Source organism: Odocoileus virginianus, chromosome 26 (genome assembly GCF_023699985.2).
Source record: "Odocoileus virginianus isolate 20LAN1187 ecotype Illinois chromosome 26, Ovbor_1.2, whole genome shotgun sequence".
Taxonomy (NCBI): Eukaryota; Metazoa; Chordata; class Mammalia; order Artiodactyla; family Cervidae; genus Odocoileus; species Odocoileus virginianus.
In genome coordinates, this window is record NC_069699.1 from 42,925,996 (window position 1) to 42,945,098 (window position 19,103).

A 19,103-nucleotide genomic window follows, 5' to 3' on the forward strand; every position below is an offset into this window, starting at 1 on the left:
AAATCCACGGCTAATTCATTTCAATGTATGACAAAAACTACTGTAATGATGTAAAGTAATTAGCCTCCAACTAATAAAAATAAATGGAAAAAAAAATAAAGAAATGTATCTATACAAAAAAAAAAAAAAGAAAAGTTTGCCAACCTATAGACTGCAAGTTAAGATGGCCTAATGCAACATGAACCAGAAAAATAGCAAGCCTAGATCTCCAAGCAGAAGAGGCACACACTTCACCTATACTGCCAGTGCTTGAAACACTGGGCTTATAATCGCATTTTTCAAAAAAGCACAATATCTCAAACCAGCCACCCCTGCCCCTCATACCCTGCCCCCTTCACCCTCTTAAAAGACCAGCAGCAGTAAGGCTTACCTTTGTTGTACATGTTCGTTGGCACTTGGACATCACTCAGACTGATGTTCACAGGCAGATTATTAAAATGGTCATTTGGGGCTAAGATGAATTCCTTCCCCAGCTCCAAAAAATTCCCGTCTTTGTCCCTTTCATTTATTAGCACGGCATTGAAGTATTCATACTGAAAAAGAAAGTGAAAAAAAAAAAAAAACAACACAACATGTGGCTTAGAGGAGAAGGCTGTGAACTCAGACCTGGGTATGGCTGACCTGTACAGGCCATCCCCTACACTTGTGAATCTTACTCTAGTCACATAATCTCTTTAAGCCTTTCACACCATCTATGCTGTTTCTGCACTAGTGTGATATGACAGCACTAGATAAATGTTTCCCAATATCATTAAGTACTCTTGAAAAACAAATTTAAGAAGCTTCTCATTACTTCCTTATGTAAATACAGAGAAAACTGCACAAAAACATTTCAATTCTTTAGTTTCAAGACTTTAAAGACTTTACAGACTCTGCCCTTAATCAGCCTAACTTTAAGTAGAAGGAGACTGGAAAACAACAAAAATTAAGTAAATATATAATATGTTAGATAGTCATATTTGCTATTCTAAGTGTTTCCTATATGCTAACTTATCCACTTCTCCTAACAACTCTAAGAACTAGGATTTGAGTATTTTCAATTCACAAATGAAGAAATTGAGGTAGAGAGAATTTCTGTATGTTGTCAAAAATTACACCACTGAGAAGCAGAAAGAGAATTAAAATACAGACAGTCTATTTCCAAAGACTGGGCACTTATCTGTTGCACAGTATTGCAAGTTGGTGGATGGCAGGGATGGTTGTAACTATCAGATCAGCAATTTAAAACAAATGTAATTAATATGCTAAGGGAACTACTGGAAAAAGTAGAAAACAGGTAAGAAGAGATAGATAAGTAGAGAGACAAATATTCTAACGAAATCAAAAACCCATAACAGAAATGAAGAACACCTATGGCTCACTGCCAGCTGAGACACAGCTGAGGAAATAATTCAGTGAGCCCGAAGCTATATCAGTAGAAATGTCTCAAACTGAAAAGCAAGGGAAAAAAAAAAGGAAAAAAATAACAGAATCTTCAAAAACCACGGAACAATTACAAAAAAAGTGTAACAGATATGTAATGGGAATACCAGAGGAGGAGAAAAAGAAAAAAAGAACAGAAGAAATATTTGAAGTAATATTCCAAAATTAATGACAAACAACAAACCCAATCCAAGAAGTCCAGGAAACATCAAGCACATGATGATTAAAAACAAAAAACAAACAAACAAAAATATACTATACCTAGACATGTCACATCCAAACTACAAAAACCAAAAAGAGAAACTACTAGAGAAAGCCAGAAAGGGGGGAAAGCCTCACCTACAGAGGGACAAAGGCAAGGATTACATCAAGGCTTCTGTTCAGAAAACAGAAAACAAGAGGAGAGCAACATGAACACTCAGTGCTTGAAGAAAAGGCCGACCAGCCTAGAATTTTTATCCAGCAAAATTATCCTTCAAAACTGAAAAATAAGTAAAGACCTCTTCAGACAAATAACAATTCAAGAAATTTTCTGCAAACAGACCTGCCTTGCAAAAAATGTTAAAAGTCCTTTAAAGGGAGGGAAACTATATACATCAGAAACCCTGATCTACATAAAGAAAAGACAGTTTTACAGAAGAAATAAATAAAAGTAAAATATTTAATTTTCTTATTCGTAACTGACCTCTCAGATAATAGTTTGATCAAAATAATAATAGCAACAAATTACTGGATTATAAACACTCATGGATAAGTGAAATGAATACCACAGTGTTATGAAGAATAGCAGGGAGAAATTGGGAATATTCTATCATAATGTCCCATGCCATCCATGAAGTGGTACAGGGTTATTTGACAGTGGAGTTTTATTAGTTATAAATGCAAAATATAAAACAACCTCTAAACCAATTTTTCAAAAGAAGTATAAATGTTTAGGAAGGAAAAAATACTAATATTATAGTAAAAATATGATATGCTCAATTAAAACCAGACAAGGCATAAAAAGAGTAGAAGACAAAAAAAAGGGCAATGAATAGAAAATGGTTACAAACATGGTACATATTAATCCAATCACATCAGTAATCACTTTAAATGTGAATGGTCTAAATAGATTAGTTAAAAGAGACTGTCAAAGTGGATAAAAAAATAAAAGCTGTCTACAAGAAACTCACCGTAAATATAAAGGACAACTTGATTAAAAGTAAAGGGATAAGAGAAAATTTTACCATGCTAACATTAATCAAAAGAAAGCCAGAGTGACCATATTAACTTCAGACAAAGTAGACTTCAAAGCAAGGAAAATTATCAGGAAAAAAACACTGGCATTACATAATGTCAAAGGGGTCGATTCTCCAAGAAGGCATAACAATCTTTAATGTGGATGCACCTAACAGAATATTAAAATATGTGAGAGAAAAAATGGCAGAACTACAAGGAGAAATGGCTAATCCTAAACACTACTAAACCAGCACTACTAAAGTTGGAGACTTCAGTACCCCCTCTATCAGTAACTGACAAGTCTATCAGGCAGAATATTGTCAGCGACAATTTGAACTGAACAGCACAACTGGACCAAACTGACTGTAGGCTACTTCATCCAACAATAGCAGAACAAATATTTTTGTCCAGCTCACATGGAACATTCACTATGAAAGACCACATTCTGGGCCATTAAACACTCTTTAACAAATTTAAAAGAATAGAAATCAGACAAAGTATGCTTTCAGACCACACTGAAATTAAAGTATAGATCAACAACAGAAAAATAGCTGGACAAATCCCAAAATATTTGGAGACTAAACAACATATTTCTAAATAACACATGGGCCAAAGAATAAGTCTCAAGATAAATTTTAAACCAAATTAAAATCAAAATACAACTTAACAAAATTTGCAAGATGCAGCAAAAGCAGTGCTTACAGGAAAATTTACAGCATTCAATACATTTATTAGAAAAGAAAACAGATCTAAAATAAATCATCTAAGCTGCTTCTTTAAGAAAGTAGAAAACTAAATCCAAGGCAGAAGGAAAAAATATTTGTTTTAATTTTCCTAAATATAAATCAATGAAATTGAAAACAGGAAATCAATTAAGAAAATCAATGACTCGAAGAACAAGATGGCGAAGAAGTAGGTGGATGTGGAGTAAATATCTCCATGGATACATCAGGAATACACCTTCAGACATAAAAGTGCATGCAGAACACCAGCTGAGAGTGGCCAGGAGTACCTGGCCAGCAGAAAAGAATACATAGACCCACTCAAAACTCTGTAGGATGAAGGAACTATGGGAAAAAAGAAGAGTGTTGGTAGGACTGGACCTGCCCTTGGCCGGTGGGTGAACTGAAACAGGGTTCCCATCCCCACATCTGGGCAATTGTCTGAGTCAGAGGAGAAATATTTAAGGCTGAAAATCAAACTACTAATCTTTGGCAGCTTAAATGGAATGAGAATCAGACAATCCTTGCTGCAGCCATACATACCCCAGACAGGGACGCAGATCCCCTGGAAGGTGCAGCAGCTGGGAGCTGGAGTTTAGGAATTATGGATCAATCCCAGGCAAGGGCTGCTGTTGACTGTGGAGAGATGGATCGAGGGAATGTGAGGGAGGAGACTCTGGTGGGAAATGCCTGTGGAGGAAACCTGGGCAGCCATGGAAGCAAGGTGATACTGCAGAATCACGCATAGCGGATGGAGCCATCACCATAGCCTCTCTCCCCCAACACACCAGCATTGAGCACTGAACAATAGAGAGGCTGGCCCATCAAATGCCTGACGCACTGAACTACAGAGTAGGACCCCACCCAAGGTGCTCCTTTAAGTGACAGATGCACCGAACTATAGAGTAGGATACCAACCGGGGGGGGGGGGGGGGGGCCCTCTATGTTCCTGATGCACTGAACAGCAGAGAAGGATACCAGGCAAGGAATCTCCCTAAATGCCTGAACAGACAGAGATACGGAGAAAGACTGGCCAAAGAGGCCTTCTGATCACCAACTACAAGAGGCTTGAAAGAAGACTCTGATAGGGCCATAACTCCTGCAGTGGAGGCAGTCCATGTCCCTACACACTTGGCACTGCCAGGGTTCCCAAAAGCCAAGCAGCTGTGCAACCTTCACACTCAACTCTCACTGGGACAGAGCTAGCACAAGCTAAAAAGGTCTTGTGTGGGTCACTTGGGTAGTAGCTGGCTCTGCAACCCTGTAGACTGTGGTCTGCCAGGCTTCTCTGTCAGGGAGCAGGTAGGTGGGGGCGGGGGGGTTTCCAGGCAAGAATACTGGAGTGTATTGGCCAATACTGGTTGCCATACCCTTCTAGAGCACTATATTTCCTGCTGCCCTAGCTGCCAACTCCCCTGAGTACCTGGTGCTGCCAGAACCCCTGTGACCCAAGCAGCTGCACCACCTCCACACCTGGCCCTCACAGGGGCAAACCCAAGTCCTCCAGGGCAGCCTCAGGAGCAAACCCCAGTGGACGACTCACATGCAGAGGTGGGAATAAAACCACAATTGAAACCCAGGGGCAGTGTGGCTAAGGAAGAAGACCCAAAACCCTCTCACCAGCTGCACAAGCTGCAGATTAAATCCACAAGATCAACTAGTCAGACTCTGTGTCTACGGAATATATAAAAGGTCACTGAGAGCTCCTACAAAAGAAAATGCACTAGTTCTGATAGCTGTGGACATTGGAGGCAAGAACACAGAGGTGTAGAACCAGATTAGAATCTGAGCTGCCCCCACAGCAGGTCCAGAGATCAGCACAGTGGTAGGGGGCATCCTAGGGAGGTTGAGGTAAACTGACTCCCAGCAAGGTAAACAACTCTGAAAGCAGAGACTGAAGAAAAACATTTATTATTCTTATGTTTTGACTTGTTCTGTAGATTCTTTTGGATTTTTTTCCTCCCCCCCACCCCCGTTGTAGTTATCGATTTTGTTGGCACTATGAAATCTAACTAAGCTTTCGAGCTTTTTTTTTTTTCCTTTTTTTTCTCAGTCACATTTTTAATTGTTGTTACAAACCTCTGCCTCTATGTTGAGCTTTTGAAGTTCTGGGGGGTTTTCCTCTTTTTTTTTCTTTTCTTTTTAATTTTAATTTTTAATTTCTTTTTCTAATCTTAATTTTTAATTTTTAAAACCTATTATTATTTTTTCTACATTTATTATTTTGCTTGCTTTTCCTACTGTTCTTTTCCCTTTGCAGTTAATCTTTAACTGCAAAGATAAAATCTTCTTTATCTACTTCTACTTAACTTTGCAGATCTATTCTTTTTTTCCTTTCCTCTCAACATATTTGTTAGTTTTATTTTCATTGCTGTATTCCACAATTGGCATCTTGCTTTAGTTTTGTTTTCCAGTTTGTGCTTCAGTTAGTTTTGTTAAGGTAGACATAACTTTTGGTTCCCTTAGTTAGTTTTGTTCTTAACTGGTAAATATGATTTTTTTATTTCCTTTGTTCACTGGGTCATTCACATACATGTACATTCAGCCACATGTAAAAGAATGAAATTAGAACACTTCCTAACACCATATGCAAAGATAAACTCAAAATAGATTAAAGACCTAAATATAAGACCAGAAACTATAAAACTCCTAGAGAAAAACAGGCAGAAAACTCACACATAAATCAAAGCAAGATCCTCTATGACCCACCTCCTGAACAGGAGAAAATCAAATAAATAACCTAACTCTACACCTAAAGCAACTAGAAAAAGAAGAAATGAAGAACCCCAAGGTTAGTAGAAGGAAAGAAATCATAAAAATTAGGGCAGAAATAAATGCAAAAGAAACAAAAGAGACCATAGCAAAAATCAACAAAGCTAAAAGCTGGTTCTTTGAGAAGATAAATAAAATAGATAAACCACTAAACAGACTCATCAAGAAAAAAAGGGAGAAGAATGAAATCAATAAAATTAGAAATGAAAATGGAGAAATCACAACAGACAACACAGAAATACAAAGGATCATAAGAGACTAATATCAGCAACTATATGCCAATAAAAAGGACAACTTGGAAGAAATGGACAAATTCTTAGAAAAGTATAACTTACTTTCCAAAACTGAATCAGGAAGAAGTAGAAAATCTTAACAGACCCATCACAAGCACAGAAATTGAAACTGTAATAAAAAATATCCCAACAAACAAAAGCCCAGGACTAGATGGCTTCACTGCTAAATTCTACCAAAAATCTAGAGAAGAACGAAATTCTAGCAAACAGAATCCAACAACATATTAAAAAGATCATACATCATGACCAAGTGGGCTTTATCCCAGGGATGCAAGGATTCTTCATTATTCACTAATCAATGTGATACACCATATTAACAAATTGAAAGATAAAGACCATACAATTTTCTCAATAGATGTAGACAAAGCCTTTGACAAAATTCAACATCCATTTATGATAAAAACTCTCTAGAAAGCAGGCAAACAAGGAACATACCTCAACATAATAAAAGCCATATATGATAAACTCACAGCAAACATTATCCTCAATGGTGAAAAATTGAAAGCATTTCCCCTAAAGTCAGGAACAAGACAAGGGTGCCCACTCTCACCACTACTATTCAACATAGTTTTGGAAGTTTTAGCCCCAGCAATCAGATAAGAAAAAGAAATAAAAGGAATCCAGATTGGAAAAGAAGAAGTAAAACTCTCACTGTTTGCAGACGACATGATCCTCTACATAGAAAATCCTAAAGACTTCACCAGAAAATTACTGGAGCTAATCAATGAATATAGTCAAGTTGCAGGATATAAAATTAACACACAGAAATCCCTTGCATTCCTATACACTAACAATGAGAAAACAGAAAGAGAAATTAAGGAAACAATTCCATTCACCACTGCATGAAAAGAACAAAGGGAATAAAGCTACCTAAAGAAACAAAAGACCTATATATAGAAATGTATATACAGAAATATATAGAAAATTATAAAACACTGATTAAAGAAATCAAAGATGACACAAACAGTTGGAGAAATATACCATGTTCATGGATCAGAAGAATCAATATAGTGAAAATGACTATACTACCCAAAGTAATCTATACATTCAATGTAATCCCTATCAAGCTACCAACAGTATTTTTCAGAAAACTAGATCAAATAATTTCACAATTTGTATGGAAATACAAAAAATCTCAAATAGCCAAAGCAATCTTGAGAAAGAAGAATGGAACTGGAGGAATCAACCTGCCTGACTTCAGACTATACTACAAATCTACAGTCATCAAGACAGGATGGTACTGGCACAAAGACAGAAATATAGATCAATGGAACAAGACAGAAAGCTCAGAGATAAATCCACACACCTATGGACACCTTATCTTTGACAAAGGAGGCAAGAATATATAATGGAGAAAAGATAATCTCTTTAACAAGTGGTTCTCGGAAAACTGGTCAGCCACTTGTAAAAGAATGAAACTAGAACACTTTCTAACACCATACACAAAAATAAATTCAAAATGGATTAAAAGTCTAAATTTAAGACCAGAAACTATAAAACTCCTAGAAGAAAACATAGGCAAAACACTCTCTGATGTAAATCACAGCAGGATCCTCTATGACCCACCTCCCAGAGTAATGGAAATAAACGCAAAAGTAAACAAATGGATCTAATTAAATTGAAAAGCCTTTCACAATGAAGGAAACTATAAACAAGGTGAAAAGATAGCCTTCAGAATGGGAGAAAATAATAGCAAATGAAGCAACTACAAAGAATTAATTTCAAAAATATACAAGCAACTCCTGCTGCTCAATTCCAGAAAAAAAGTGACCCAATAAAAAAAAAAAATGAACCAAGGAACTACAGACATTTCTCTAAAGAAGACATACAGAGGGCTAACAAACACATGAAAAGATGCTCAACATCACTCATTATCAGAAAAATGCAAATCAAAACCACAATGAGGTACCATCTCATGCCGCTCAGAATGGCTACTATCAAAAAGTCTACAAACAATAAATGCTGGAGAGGGTGTGCAGAAAAAGGAACCCTCTTACACTGTTGGTGGGAATGCAAACTAACACAGCCACTAGGGAGAACAGTGTGGAGATTCCTTAAAAAACTGGAAACAGAACTTCTATACGACTCAGCAATCCCATTGCTGGGCATACACACCGAAGAAACCAGAATTGAAAGAGACACGTGTACCCCAATGATCATGCAGCATGTTTACAATAGCCAGGACATGGACGGAACCTAGATGTCCATCGGCAGACAAATGGATAAGAAAGCTGTGGTACATACACACAATGGAATATTACTCAGCTATTAAAAAGAATGCCTTTGAATCAGTTCTAATGACGTGGATGAAACTGGAGCCTATTATACAGAGCGAAGTAAGTCAGAAAGAAAAACACCAACACAGTATATTAACACATATATATGGAATTTAGAAAGATGGTAACGATGACCCTATATGAGAGACAGCAAAAGAAACACAGATGTAAGTTTTTGGACTCTGTGCGAGAAGGGGATGATTTGAGAGAATAGCACTGAAACATGTATATTATCATACGTGAAACAGATCACCAGTCCAGGTTTAATGCATGAGACAGGGTACTCAGGGCTGGTGCACTGGGATGACCCAGAGGGGTGTGATGGGGAGGGAGGTGGGAGGAAGGTTCAGGATGGGGAAAACATGTACACCTATGGCTAATTCATGTGAATGTATGGCAAAAATAACCACAATATTGTAAAGTAATTAGCCTCCAGTTAAAATAAAGAAGGAAAAAAAAAAAGGATATCTTCCTCTCAGGAAAAAACAATAAAAAGAGAGAGAGAATAGACTTATGGACATGGGGAGAAGGGAGGAGAGGGTGAGACATATGGAAAGAATAACATGGAAACTTACATTATGATATGTAAAATAGATAGCCAACGGGAATTTGCTGTGTGGCTCAGGAACCTCAAACAGAGGCTCTGTATCAATCTTGAGGGGTGGGATGGGGAGGGAGACAGGAGGGAGATTCAAAAGGGAGGGGATATATGTATACCTATGGCTGATTAATGTTGAGATTTGACAGAAAACAAAAAAATTCTGTAAAGCAATTATCCTTCAATAAAAAATAAATTAAAACAAAAAAAGAAAGGAAACAATGAAACTAAAAGTTGGCTCTTTGAAAAGATTCATTACAGTGAAAAGATATGAAGAAGCAAAACCATTAAAGGAAAAGAGATACACGCGACAAAGTCCAGAAAAATCCAGATGCAAGCCTTCAAGATTTCTCTCCCACTACAATTACATAAGATGTAAAAATTCTTCCAGCAATGAACTGTAACAACCCATTTGAAATGTTGCCTACCAGGGAGGCTCAATAAATACTGAGTGTTAAGGATTTTTACTGGGTGTTGGTCATGTAGCAGCACTATTTACCAACTTAATGCTAATTGAATTTCAGGAGTTCCACACCTAACAGCTACAGAGCACACCTTCTTTTCCAGATGATAAAAATGGGAATTCAGTATATGATAAAGATACAAAAAATATCAAGAACATCTAAGAAAAAATAATATTTAGAAGAATCTTAAAAGATTTTGAAAGTATCTTAATACATGTGTAATGGAAGAAAATGACAGAAAAAATTGTAAAATATTCTGAAATAAATAATAATAAAAAGTAAATATTTGTAAGATGTAACTAAGAAATTAGAGAAAATTTTGTAGATTTTAAAGTTTATAATAGAAAAAGAAATTTTTAAGATGCACAAAGATACTACCTTAAGGAAGAAAATAGAAAAAAAAAAAGTCAAAAAGAAGAAGTAAAACAATAGAGAAAAAAGCAGAAATCAATTATACAAAACAAATAACAGGGAAAAAGTCAGCAATATCGAAAGTTGGTTCTATAAAAAGATTAATGAAATCATAAAACCCTACCTAGACTGATGAATAAAAAATAAGAAAGCACAAGATACTAGAATCAGAAATGAAAGAGAAAACATTATTAAAGAGCCAACAGATAAAAAGAGAATGTTATAAACAACTTTACATCAAAATTTTATGTAAAGTTAAAATTTTATATAAAGTTACAGTCAAATTGCTTGAAAAACTGGAATTACCAACATTGACAGAAAGAAATATAAAATATGACTGGCTCTAAAAGAGAAACTGAATTCACAATTTATAGTCACGAAAAAACAAACAACTCCTGGTTCAAATGCCTTAAATAATGAATATTATCAAATACATAAGGAAAAAATATAAATTATCTTATACGAAGTGAAACTGAAAGTTGTGTCTGACTCTTTGCAACCCCATGGACCACACAGTCCATGAAGTTCTCCAGGCCAGAATACTGGAATGGGTAGCCTTTCCCTTCTCCAGGGGATCTTCCCAACCCAGGGATTGAACCCAATAAACTCTTACAAAAAATTAGGAGTAAGGAATATGTCCCAACTTATTTTATGAGGGCAGCATAATACTGACAGCAGAACCAAAAAAGAACACATTTTGTAAAAATTATATGCTAATGTCACTCATTAACCTAAATGAAAAATCTTAACAAATTTAATACTGCATCAAATCCTCATACCATGACCAAGTTGTATTTAACCCAGGAATTCAAGGTTGGTTTAACATTTCAAAAATCAATCAACACAGTCCATCATATTAACAGAATTTTTCTTAAAAAATCTTATGACCAAATAAATGCAGAAAAACATTTGAAAGAATCCAATTTTGTTCATCATAAAATCTATCAGAAAATTTAAAATAAGATAAAAAGTCCTCAACCTGACAAAAACCATCTATATAAAACCCACAGCTAACATTAAACTCATAACAAAACACTCAATATTTCTCTACTAAGATCAGTAAAAGGCAAGAATGTCCTCTCACTTCAATTCAACATTGTACAGGTAGTTCTGGCAAATACAGTACAATGAATGAATAAATGAATGAGTAGAAGAATGCCATAGGTATTGGATAGGAAAAAAAAAACAAAACTATCTTTTTTGCAAACAATATGACTTCCCATAAAGAAAACCCTAAGGAATGTACATAATCTACTATAACCACTGAGTTTGGCAAGGTCACAGGATATAAGGTCAATATACCATAATCAGTTATATTTCACTATACTAGGAATTTTTCCTGCCTGAAAAATTCCATGGATGGTGGAGCCTGGTAAGCTACAGTCCATGGGGTCGCAAAGAATTGGACACGACTGAGCAACTTCACTTTCTTTTCCTTTCTTTTTACACTAAGAACAACTGGAAGAACAAGAGTATTTACAAATAGCATAAAAAGTTGGAAATACACACTTTGGTATAAAATTTAAAAACATGTGCAATATCTCTGTTTATAATAGTCAGGACATGGAAGCAACCTAGATGCCCATCAGCAGATGAATGGATAAGGAAGCTGTGGTACATATACACCATGGAATATTACTCAGCCATTAAAAAGAATTCATTTGAATCAGTTCTAATGAGATGGAAGAAACTGGAGCCCATTATGCAGAGTGAAGTAAGCCAGCAAGATAAAGACCATTACAGTATACTAACACATATATATGGAATTTAGAAAGATGGTAATGATAACCCTATATGCAAAACAGAAAAAGAGACACAGATGTACAGAACAGAATTTTGGACTCTGTGGGAGAAGGCAAGGGTGGGATGTTTCCAGAGAACAGCATCAAAACATGTATATTATTTAGGGTGAAACAGATCACCAGCCCAGGTTGGGTGTATGAGACAAGTGCTCGGGCCTGGTGCACTGGGAAGACCCAAAGGGATCAGGTAGAGAGGGAGGTGGGAGGGGGGATCGGGATGGGGAATACATGTAAATCCATGGCTGATTCATGTCAATGTATGACAAAAACCAATACAATATTGCAAAGTAATTAGCCTCCAACTAATAAAGATAAATGAAAATAAAATAAAATAAAAAATTTAAAAAAATAAAAATTAAAACACGTGCAATATCTGTATGGTGGTGATGGCTTAGTCACTCAATCGTGTCCTACTCGTTGAGACTCCATGGACTATAGCCTGCCTGGCTCCTCTGTCCATGCGATTTCCCAGGCAAGAGTCCTGGAGTGGGTCGTCATTTCTGTTTACAGGGGGTCTTCCTGACTCAGAGATCAAATTCATGTCTCTAGCATCTGCAGGTAGATTCTTAACCAACTGAGCTACCAGGGAAATGCTATAGTATCTGTATGCTGGCAACTATAAGATATTGCTGGCAAAAAAAAAAAGATATTGCTGGCAGAAATTAAAGAAGCCTTAAATGAACTGAAAGAAATGCCTTGTGCTTAAGGATTGGAAAACTCAGTATTTAAATGCTATTTCTTCCCAAATTGATTTAAAACTCCAAAGAAACCTCAATCAAAATGTCAATAGACTGGCTGTAGTAACTGTTAAGTTTAAATTTTATAAAGATGAAAAGAATTGAGAATATCAAAAATAATTTTTAAAAAGAAGAAAAAGGTCCAATGATTCACATTTCCTAAATTTAAGTCTTACTCTAAACTTAATTATTCAAAATGGTGTGGTATTGGCATTAGAGCAGAAAAACAGATTAATGGAACTGAAGAGAGTCTGGAAATAAAGCCACGTTTATACAATTAACAAATTTTCAATAAAGGTGCTTAGATAATTCAATGGGGAAATGATTTCCAACAAGTTGTGGTGGAACATGTGTTCAACCAGAGCTTCCCTGGTTACTCAAGATGGTAAAGAACCCTCCTGCAATGTAGGAGACCCGGGTCCAATCCCTGGGTCAGGAAGAGGCCCTGGAGAAGGGAATTGCTACCCACTCCAGTATTCTTACCTGAAGAATTCCATGGACAGAGGAGCCTGGAGGGCTACAGTCCATGGGTCACAAAGAGTTGGGCACGACTGAGCAACTAACACATATGGTCAATCATTTGAAAACAACATCCTCAACATCTTTTACACAATAAACACATATTCATGATAGATGAAAGACTTGGATGAAAAAGATATAATACTTATAAACATTTTTTAAATGATGAATACCTTTTCCTGCCTTCAAGTAGGCAGTGATTTCTTTAGGTTATAGAAAGCACTTAAAATTCGTGTACTTTATGAAAAGTGAAAACTTCTGATCATCAAATTTACCACTATTAATAGTAATCACACAGTAAAGACATCATTGAGGAAAAAGTATTCAAAGTACGCATATCTGACAAGTGGCCTGTACCCAGAATATGTAAAGAACTCCTATAACACAATTTAAAACACAATTAAACTACAAGCAAAAATGTTAAACAGACACCATAAAAAAGAAAGTGTACAAATGTCCAGTAAGCAAACCAAAAATTTTTCAATATTATTAGTTATCAAGGAAGCACAAAATAAAACTCCATCATTGCTATCAAATGTGATTTTATACCCACTAGAACAGCAAGTATTAAATATTCAGACAATATTAAATGTTGGTAAAAATGTGAAGAGGAAATCCCATATTTTTCAGACACTTTGGAAAACCATTTGCAGCTTTTTGTAAATTTAAACATACTCTATGATGCAGCAAATTGCATGTCTATGTATTTACTTAAAAGAAACAAAAACATATAAATTAACAAAGTCCAAACTACTTAGCTAAGACCAGTGCCATCAATGTTCACATACAGGCTCTGCAAAGGCAGTTTCAAAACTGCCATCTAATTGAAATACTTGCAAAACCTAAAATGCAACCAAAGGAAGGATGAAAACACACGCAGGATTTTGCTCAATGCTGCCCCATTCTTTACCACAAATGACTATGTTCTATTTATCCTCCCTATATCCATTTGTCCTCTTTGTACTGATTTTGAAAAGGCTGATGCTTTGTGAGTATATCTCATCACCTACCAAGTTTGATGCGGCATAAATGAAACTAATCCAGGGGACGAAATGTGGCTAAGAAAACACCAGGGACAAAATGGTAGGTGTGCTATTCCTCCAAATCTGGCTTGGCATCAACTTAGGATGCAGCAGCCCAATGTTGTTGTTGTTCAGTTGCCAAGTTGTGTCCGACTCTTTGCGAACCCATGAACTGCAGCAGGCCTGGCTTCTCTATCCTGAACCGTCTCCCTGAGTTTGTTCAAACTCATGTCCATTGAGTCAGTTCAGTTCAGTTCAGTCGCTCAGTCGTGTACAACTCTTTGTGACCCCATGAACCACAGCACGCCAGGCCTCCCTGTCCATCACCAATTTCCAGAGTCCACCCAAACCCATGTCCACTGAGTTGGTGATACCATCCAACCATCTCATCCTCTGCCGTCCCCTTCTCCTCCTGTCTTCAATCTTTCCCAGCATCAGGGTCTTTTCTAATGAGTCAGCTCCTCGCATCAGGTGGCCAAAGTATTGGAGTTTCAGCTTCAACATCAGTCCTTCCAATGAACACCCAGGACTGATCTTCCCTAGGATGGACTGGTTGGATCTCCTTGCAATCCAAGGGACTCTCAAGAGTCTTCTCCAATACCACATTTCAAAAGCATCAATTCTTCGGTGCTCAGCTTTCTTTATAAAGAAAGAAAGTGTCCAATTCTCACATCCATACATGATTACGGAAAAACCATAGCCTGGACTAGATGGACCTTTGTTGGCAAAGGAGTATCTCTGTTTTTTAATATGCTGTCTAGGTTGGTCATAACTTTCCTTCCAAGGAGTAAGCGTCTTTTAATTTCAAGGCTGCAATCACCATTTGCAGTGATTTTTAGAGCCCAAAAAATTAAAGTCTGACACTGTTTCCCCATCTATTTGCCATGACGTGATAGGACTGAATGCCATGATCTTAGTTTTCTGAATATTGAGCTTTAAGCCAACTTTTTCACTCTCCTCTTTCACTTTCATTAAGAGGCTCTTTAGTTCTTCTTCACTTTCTGCCATAAGAGTGGTGTCATCTGCATATCTGAGGTTATTGATATTTCTCCTGGTGATCTTGATTCCAGCTTGTGCTTCTTCCAGCCCAGCATCTCTCATGATGTACTCTGCATAGAAGTTAAATAAGCAGGGTGACAATATACAGCCTTGACGTACTCCTTTTCCTATTTGGAACCAGTCTGTTGTTTCTAACTGTTGCTTCATGACCTGCATACAGGTGTCTCAAGAGGCAAATCAGGTGGTCTGGTATTCCCATCTCTTTTAGAATGTTCCACAGTTTATTGTGATCCACACAGTTGAGGCTTTGGCAAAGTCAATAAAGCAGAAATAGATGTTATTCTGGAATTCTCTTGCTTTTTCGACGATCCAGAGGATGTTGGCAATTTGATCTTTGGTTCCTCTGCCTTTTCTAAAACCAGCTTGAACATCTGGAAGTTCACAGTTCACGTATTGCTGAAGCCTGGCTTGGAGAAATTTGAGCATCACTTTACTAGCGTGTGAGATGAGTGCAATTGTGCAGTAGTTTGAGCACTCTTTGGCATTGCCTTTCTTTGGGATTGGAGTGAAAACTGACCTTTTCCAGTCCTGTGGCCACTGCTGAGTTCTCCAAATTTGCTGGCATATTGAGTGCAGTACTTTCACAGTATCTTCCTTCAGGATTTGAAATAGCTCAACTGGAATTCCATCACCTCCACTAGCTTTGTTCATAGTGATTCTTCGTAAGGCCCACTTGACTTCACATTCCAGGATATCTGGCTCTAGGTTGGTGATCACACCATCATGACGATCTTTTTTGTACAGTTTTTCTGTGTATTCTTGCCACCTCTTCTTAATATCTTCTGCTTCTGTTAGGTCCATACCATTTCTGTCCTTTATTGAGCCCATCTGTGCATGAAATGTTCCCTAGGTATCTCTAATTTTCTTGAAAAGATTGCTAGTCTTTCCCATTCTATTGTTTTCCTCTATTTCTTTGCATTGATCGCTGAGGAAGGCTTTCTTCTCTCTCCTTGCTATTCTTTGGAATTCTGCATTCAAATGGGTATATCTTTCCTTTTCTCCTTTGCTTTTCACTTCCCTTTTTTTCACAGCTATTTGTAAGGCCTCATCAGACAGCCATTTTGCTTTTTTTGCATTTCTTTTTCTTGGGGATGGTCTTGATTCCTGTCTCCTGTACAATGTCATGAACCTCCATCCATAGTTCATCAGGCACTCTGTCTGTCAGATCTAGTCCCTTAAATCTGTTTCTCACTTTCACTGTATGATCATAAGGGATTTGAATTAGGTCATACCTGAATGGTCTACTGGTTTTCTCCACTTTCTTCAAATCAGTCTGAATTTGGCAATAAGGAGTTCATGATCTGAGCCACAGTCAGCTCCCAGTCTTGTTTTTGTTGACTGTATAGAGCTTCTCCATCTTTGGTTGCAAAGAATATAATCAATCTAATTTTGGTTTGGACCATCCGGTGATGTCCATGTGTAGAGTCTTCTCTTGTGTTGTTGGAAGAGGGTGTTTGCTATGACCAGTGTGTTCTCTTGGCAGAACTCTACTAGCCTTTGTCCTGCTTCATTCTGTGCCCCAAGGCCAAATTAGCCTGTTACTCCAGGTGTTTCTTGACTTCCTACTTTGAATCAGTGATGCCATCCAAACACTGCATCCTCTGTCACCCTCTTCTCCTCTTGCCCTCAGTCTTTCCCAGCATCAGGGACTTTTCCAGTGAGTCAGCTCTTTGCATCACGTGGCCAAAGTAATGGAGCTTCAGTTTCAGCATCAGTCCTTCCAATGAATATTCAGAACTGATTTCCTTGGGGATTGACTGGTTTGATGTCCCTGTTATCCAAGTAACTCTCAAGAGTCTTCTCCAGAAACACAGTTTGAAAGCATCAGTTCTTCAGTGCTCAGCCTTTGTAATGGTCCAACTCTCACAGCCATATATGGCCACTGGAAAAATCATAGCTTTGATTATATGGACCTTTGTTGGCAAAGTGAAGTCTGCTTTTTAAAACACTGTCTAGGTTTGTTATAGCTATTCTTCCAAGGAGCAAGTGTCTTTTAATTTCATGGCTGCAATCACCATCCTCATTGATTTTGGATCCCAAGAAAATGAAATCAGACACTGTTTTTTCCACATTTTCCCCATCTATTTACCATGAAGTGATAGGACTGGATGCCATGATCTTAATTTTTTGAATGTTGCATTTCAAGCCACCTCTTCACACTCTTTTTTCATGCTTATCCACAGGCTCTTTAGTTCCTCTTCACTTTCTGCCATTAAAGTGCTATCATCTGCCTATCTGCAGTTGTTGATATTTCTCCCGGCAATCTTGATTCCAATTTGTGATTCATCCAGTCTGGCATTTTGCATGATGTACTCTGCTAGAATTTAAGTAAGCAGGGTGACAATATATAGCCTTGACATACTCCTTTCCCAATTCTGAACCAGTCAGCTGTTCCATGTCCAGTTCTAACTATTGCTTCATGTGGCTCAGATCATCAGCTCCTTATTGCAAAATTCAGGCTCAAGTTGAAGAAAGTAGGAAAAACCACTAGGCCATTCAAGAAAGACCTAAATCAAATCCCTTACAATTATACAGTGGAGGTGACGAATAGATTCAAGGGACTAGAACTGGTAGACAGAGTGCCTGAAGAACTATGGATGGAGGTTTGTAACATTGTATAGGAGGTGATGATCAAATGAGTAAGTGTCTAAAACTGATTCAGTGGGGCAGGAGTAGGCATAGTTTTTCTGTAAAGAGTCAGACAGTACATATTTTAGGCTTTACATGCTATACAGCCTTTGTTACATCTATTCCACACTACTGTTGTAGTATGACAGTGGCTAGACAATACATAAAATAATGGATCTGGCCGTGCTCCAGGCAAACTTTATTTACCAAAGATTTACAAAACTGCAAAAAGGATTTGGCATGTGGGCTGGAGTTTGCCAACCCTTGTAGGAGGGTGTTATGAGATTTTCAATAGACAGAAATAAAAAACCTCTGGCTAGAAGGAATCAAGCATTATTTTCACTAAAAAGTATTTGAACATAATATTAAACAAGAAGAAAAAAATTGAGGAGTGATGCTACCCCACTTCAAGACTTCCTGACATCAATATAGTGCTGTACTGGTTAAAGAATAAATAATAGAGAGCTCAGAAATGGATCCCCCCCAATAAATACAGTCAACTTATCTTGAAAATAGGAACAGATACTCTCTTACCAAATGGTGCTGGAATAACTAGACATCCACATGCAAAAATAAGTGAATCTAAACCCAAATCTTTCATGCATGCCTGCTAAGTCACTTCAGTCATGTCTGACTCTATGTGACCCTACAGACTGCAGCCTGCCAGGCTCCTCTGTCCAAGAATACTGGAGTGGGTTGCCATGCCCTCCTCCACAGGATCTTCCTGACCCATGGAGCAAATCTGCATCTCTTACATCTACCTGAACTAATAGGTGGGTTCTTTACCACTAGCACCACCTGGAAAGCCCAAACACAAACCTCACACCCTTCAAATTTAACTCAGAATGGATCATAGACCGAAATATAAAGTGCAAAACTATAAAACTTCTAGAAGACACCAGAAGCAGAAGAGATTAAGAATAGGAAGCAAGAATACACAGAAGAACTATATTAAAAAAGTCTTAATGACCCAGAAAATCATGATGGTATGGTCACTCACCAAGAGCTGGATATCCTAGAGTGTAAAGTCAGGTGGGCCTTAGGAAAGCATCACTACGAACAAAGCTAGTGGAGGTGATGGAATTCCTACTGAGCTATTTAAAATTCTAAAAGATGATACTGTTAAAGTGTTGTACTCAATATGTCAGCAAATTTTCAAA

General features: G+C 37.3%; 1 protein-coding gene across 3 annotated transcripts in view; it reads right to left on the reverse strand.

Annotated features, from left to right (window-relative positions):
- CACNA2D3 (calcium voltage-gated channel auxiliary subunit alpha2delta 3) overlaps positions 1 to 19,103 on the reverse strand; it is an 848,944-nt gene that overhangs the window by 473,615 nt on the left and 356,226 nt on the right. For all 3 annotated transcript variants that reach the window (XM_070455902.1, XM_070455901.1, XM_070455900.1), the window contains exon 5: positions 371 to 533. In XM_070455902.1, coding sequence (XP_070312003.1) covers positions 371 to 533 — 163 coding nt within the window. The remainder of the gene's footprint in view (positions 1 to 370; positions 534 to 19,103) is intronic.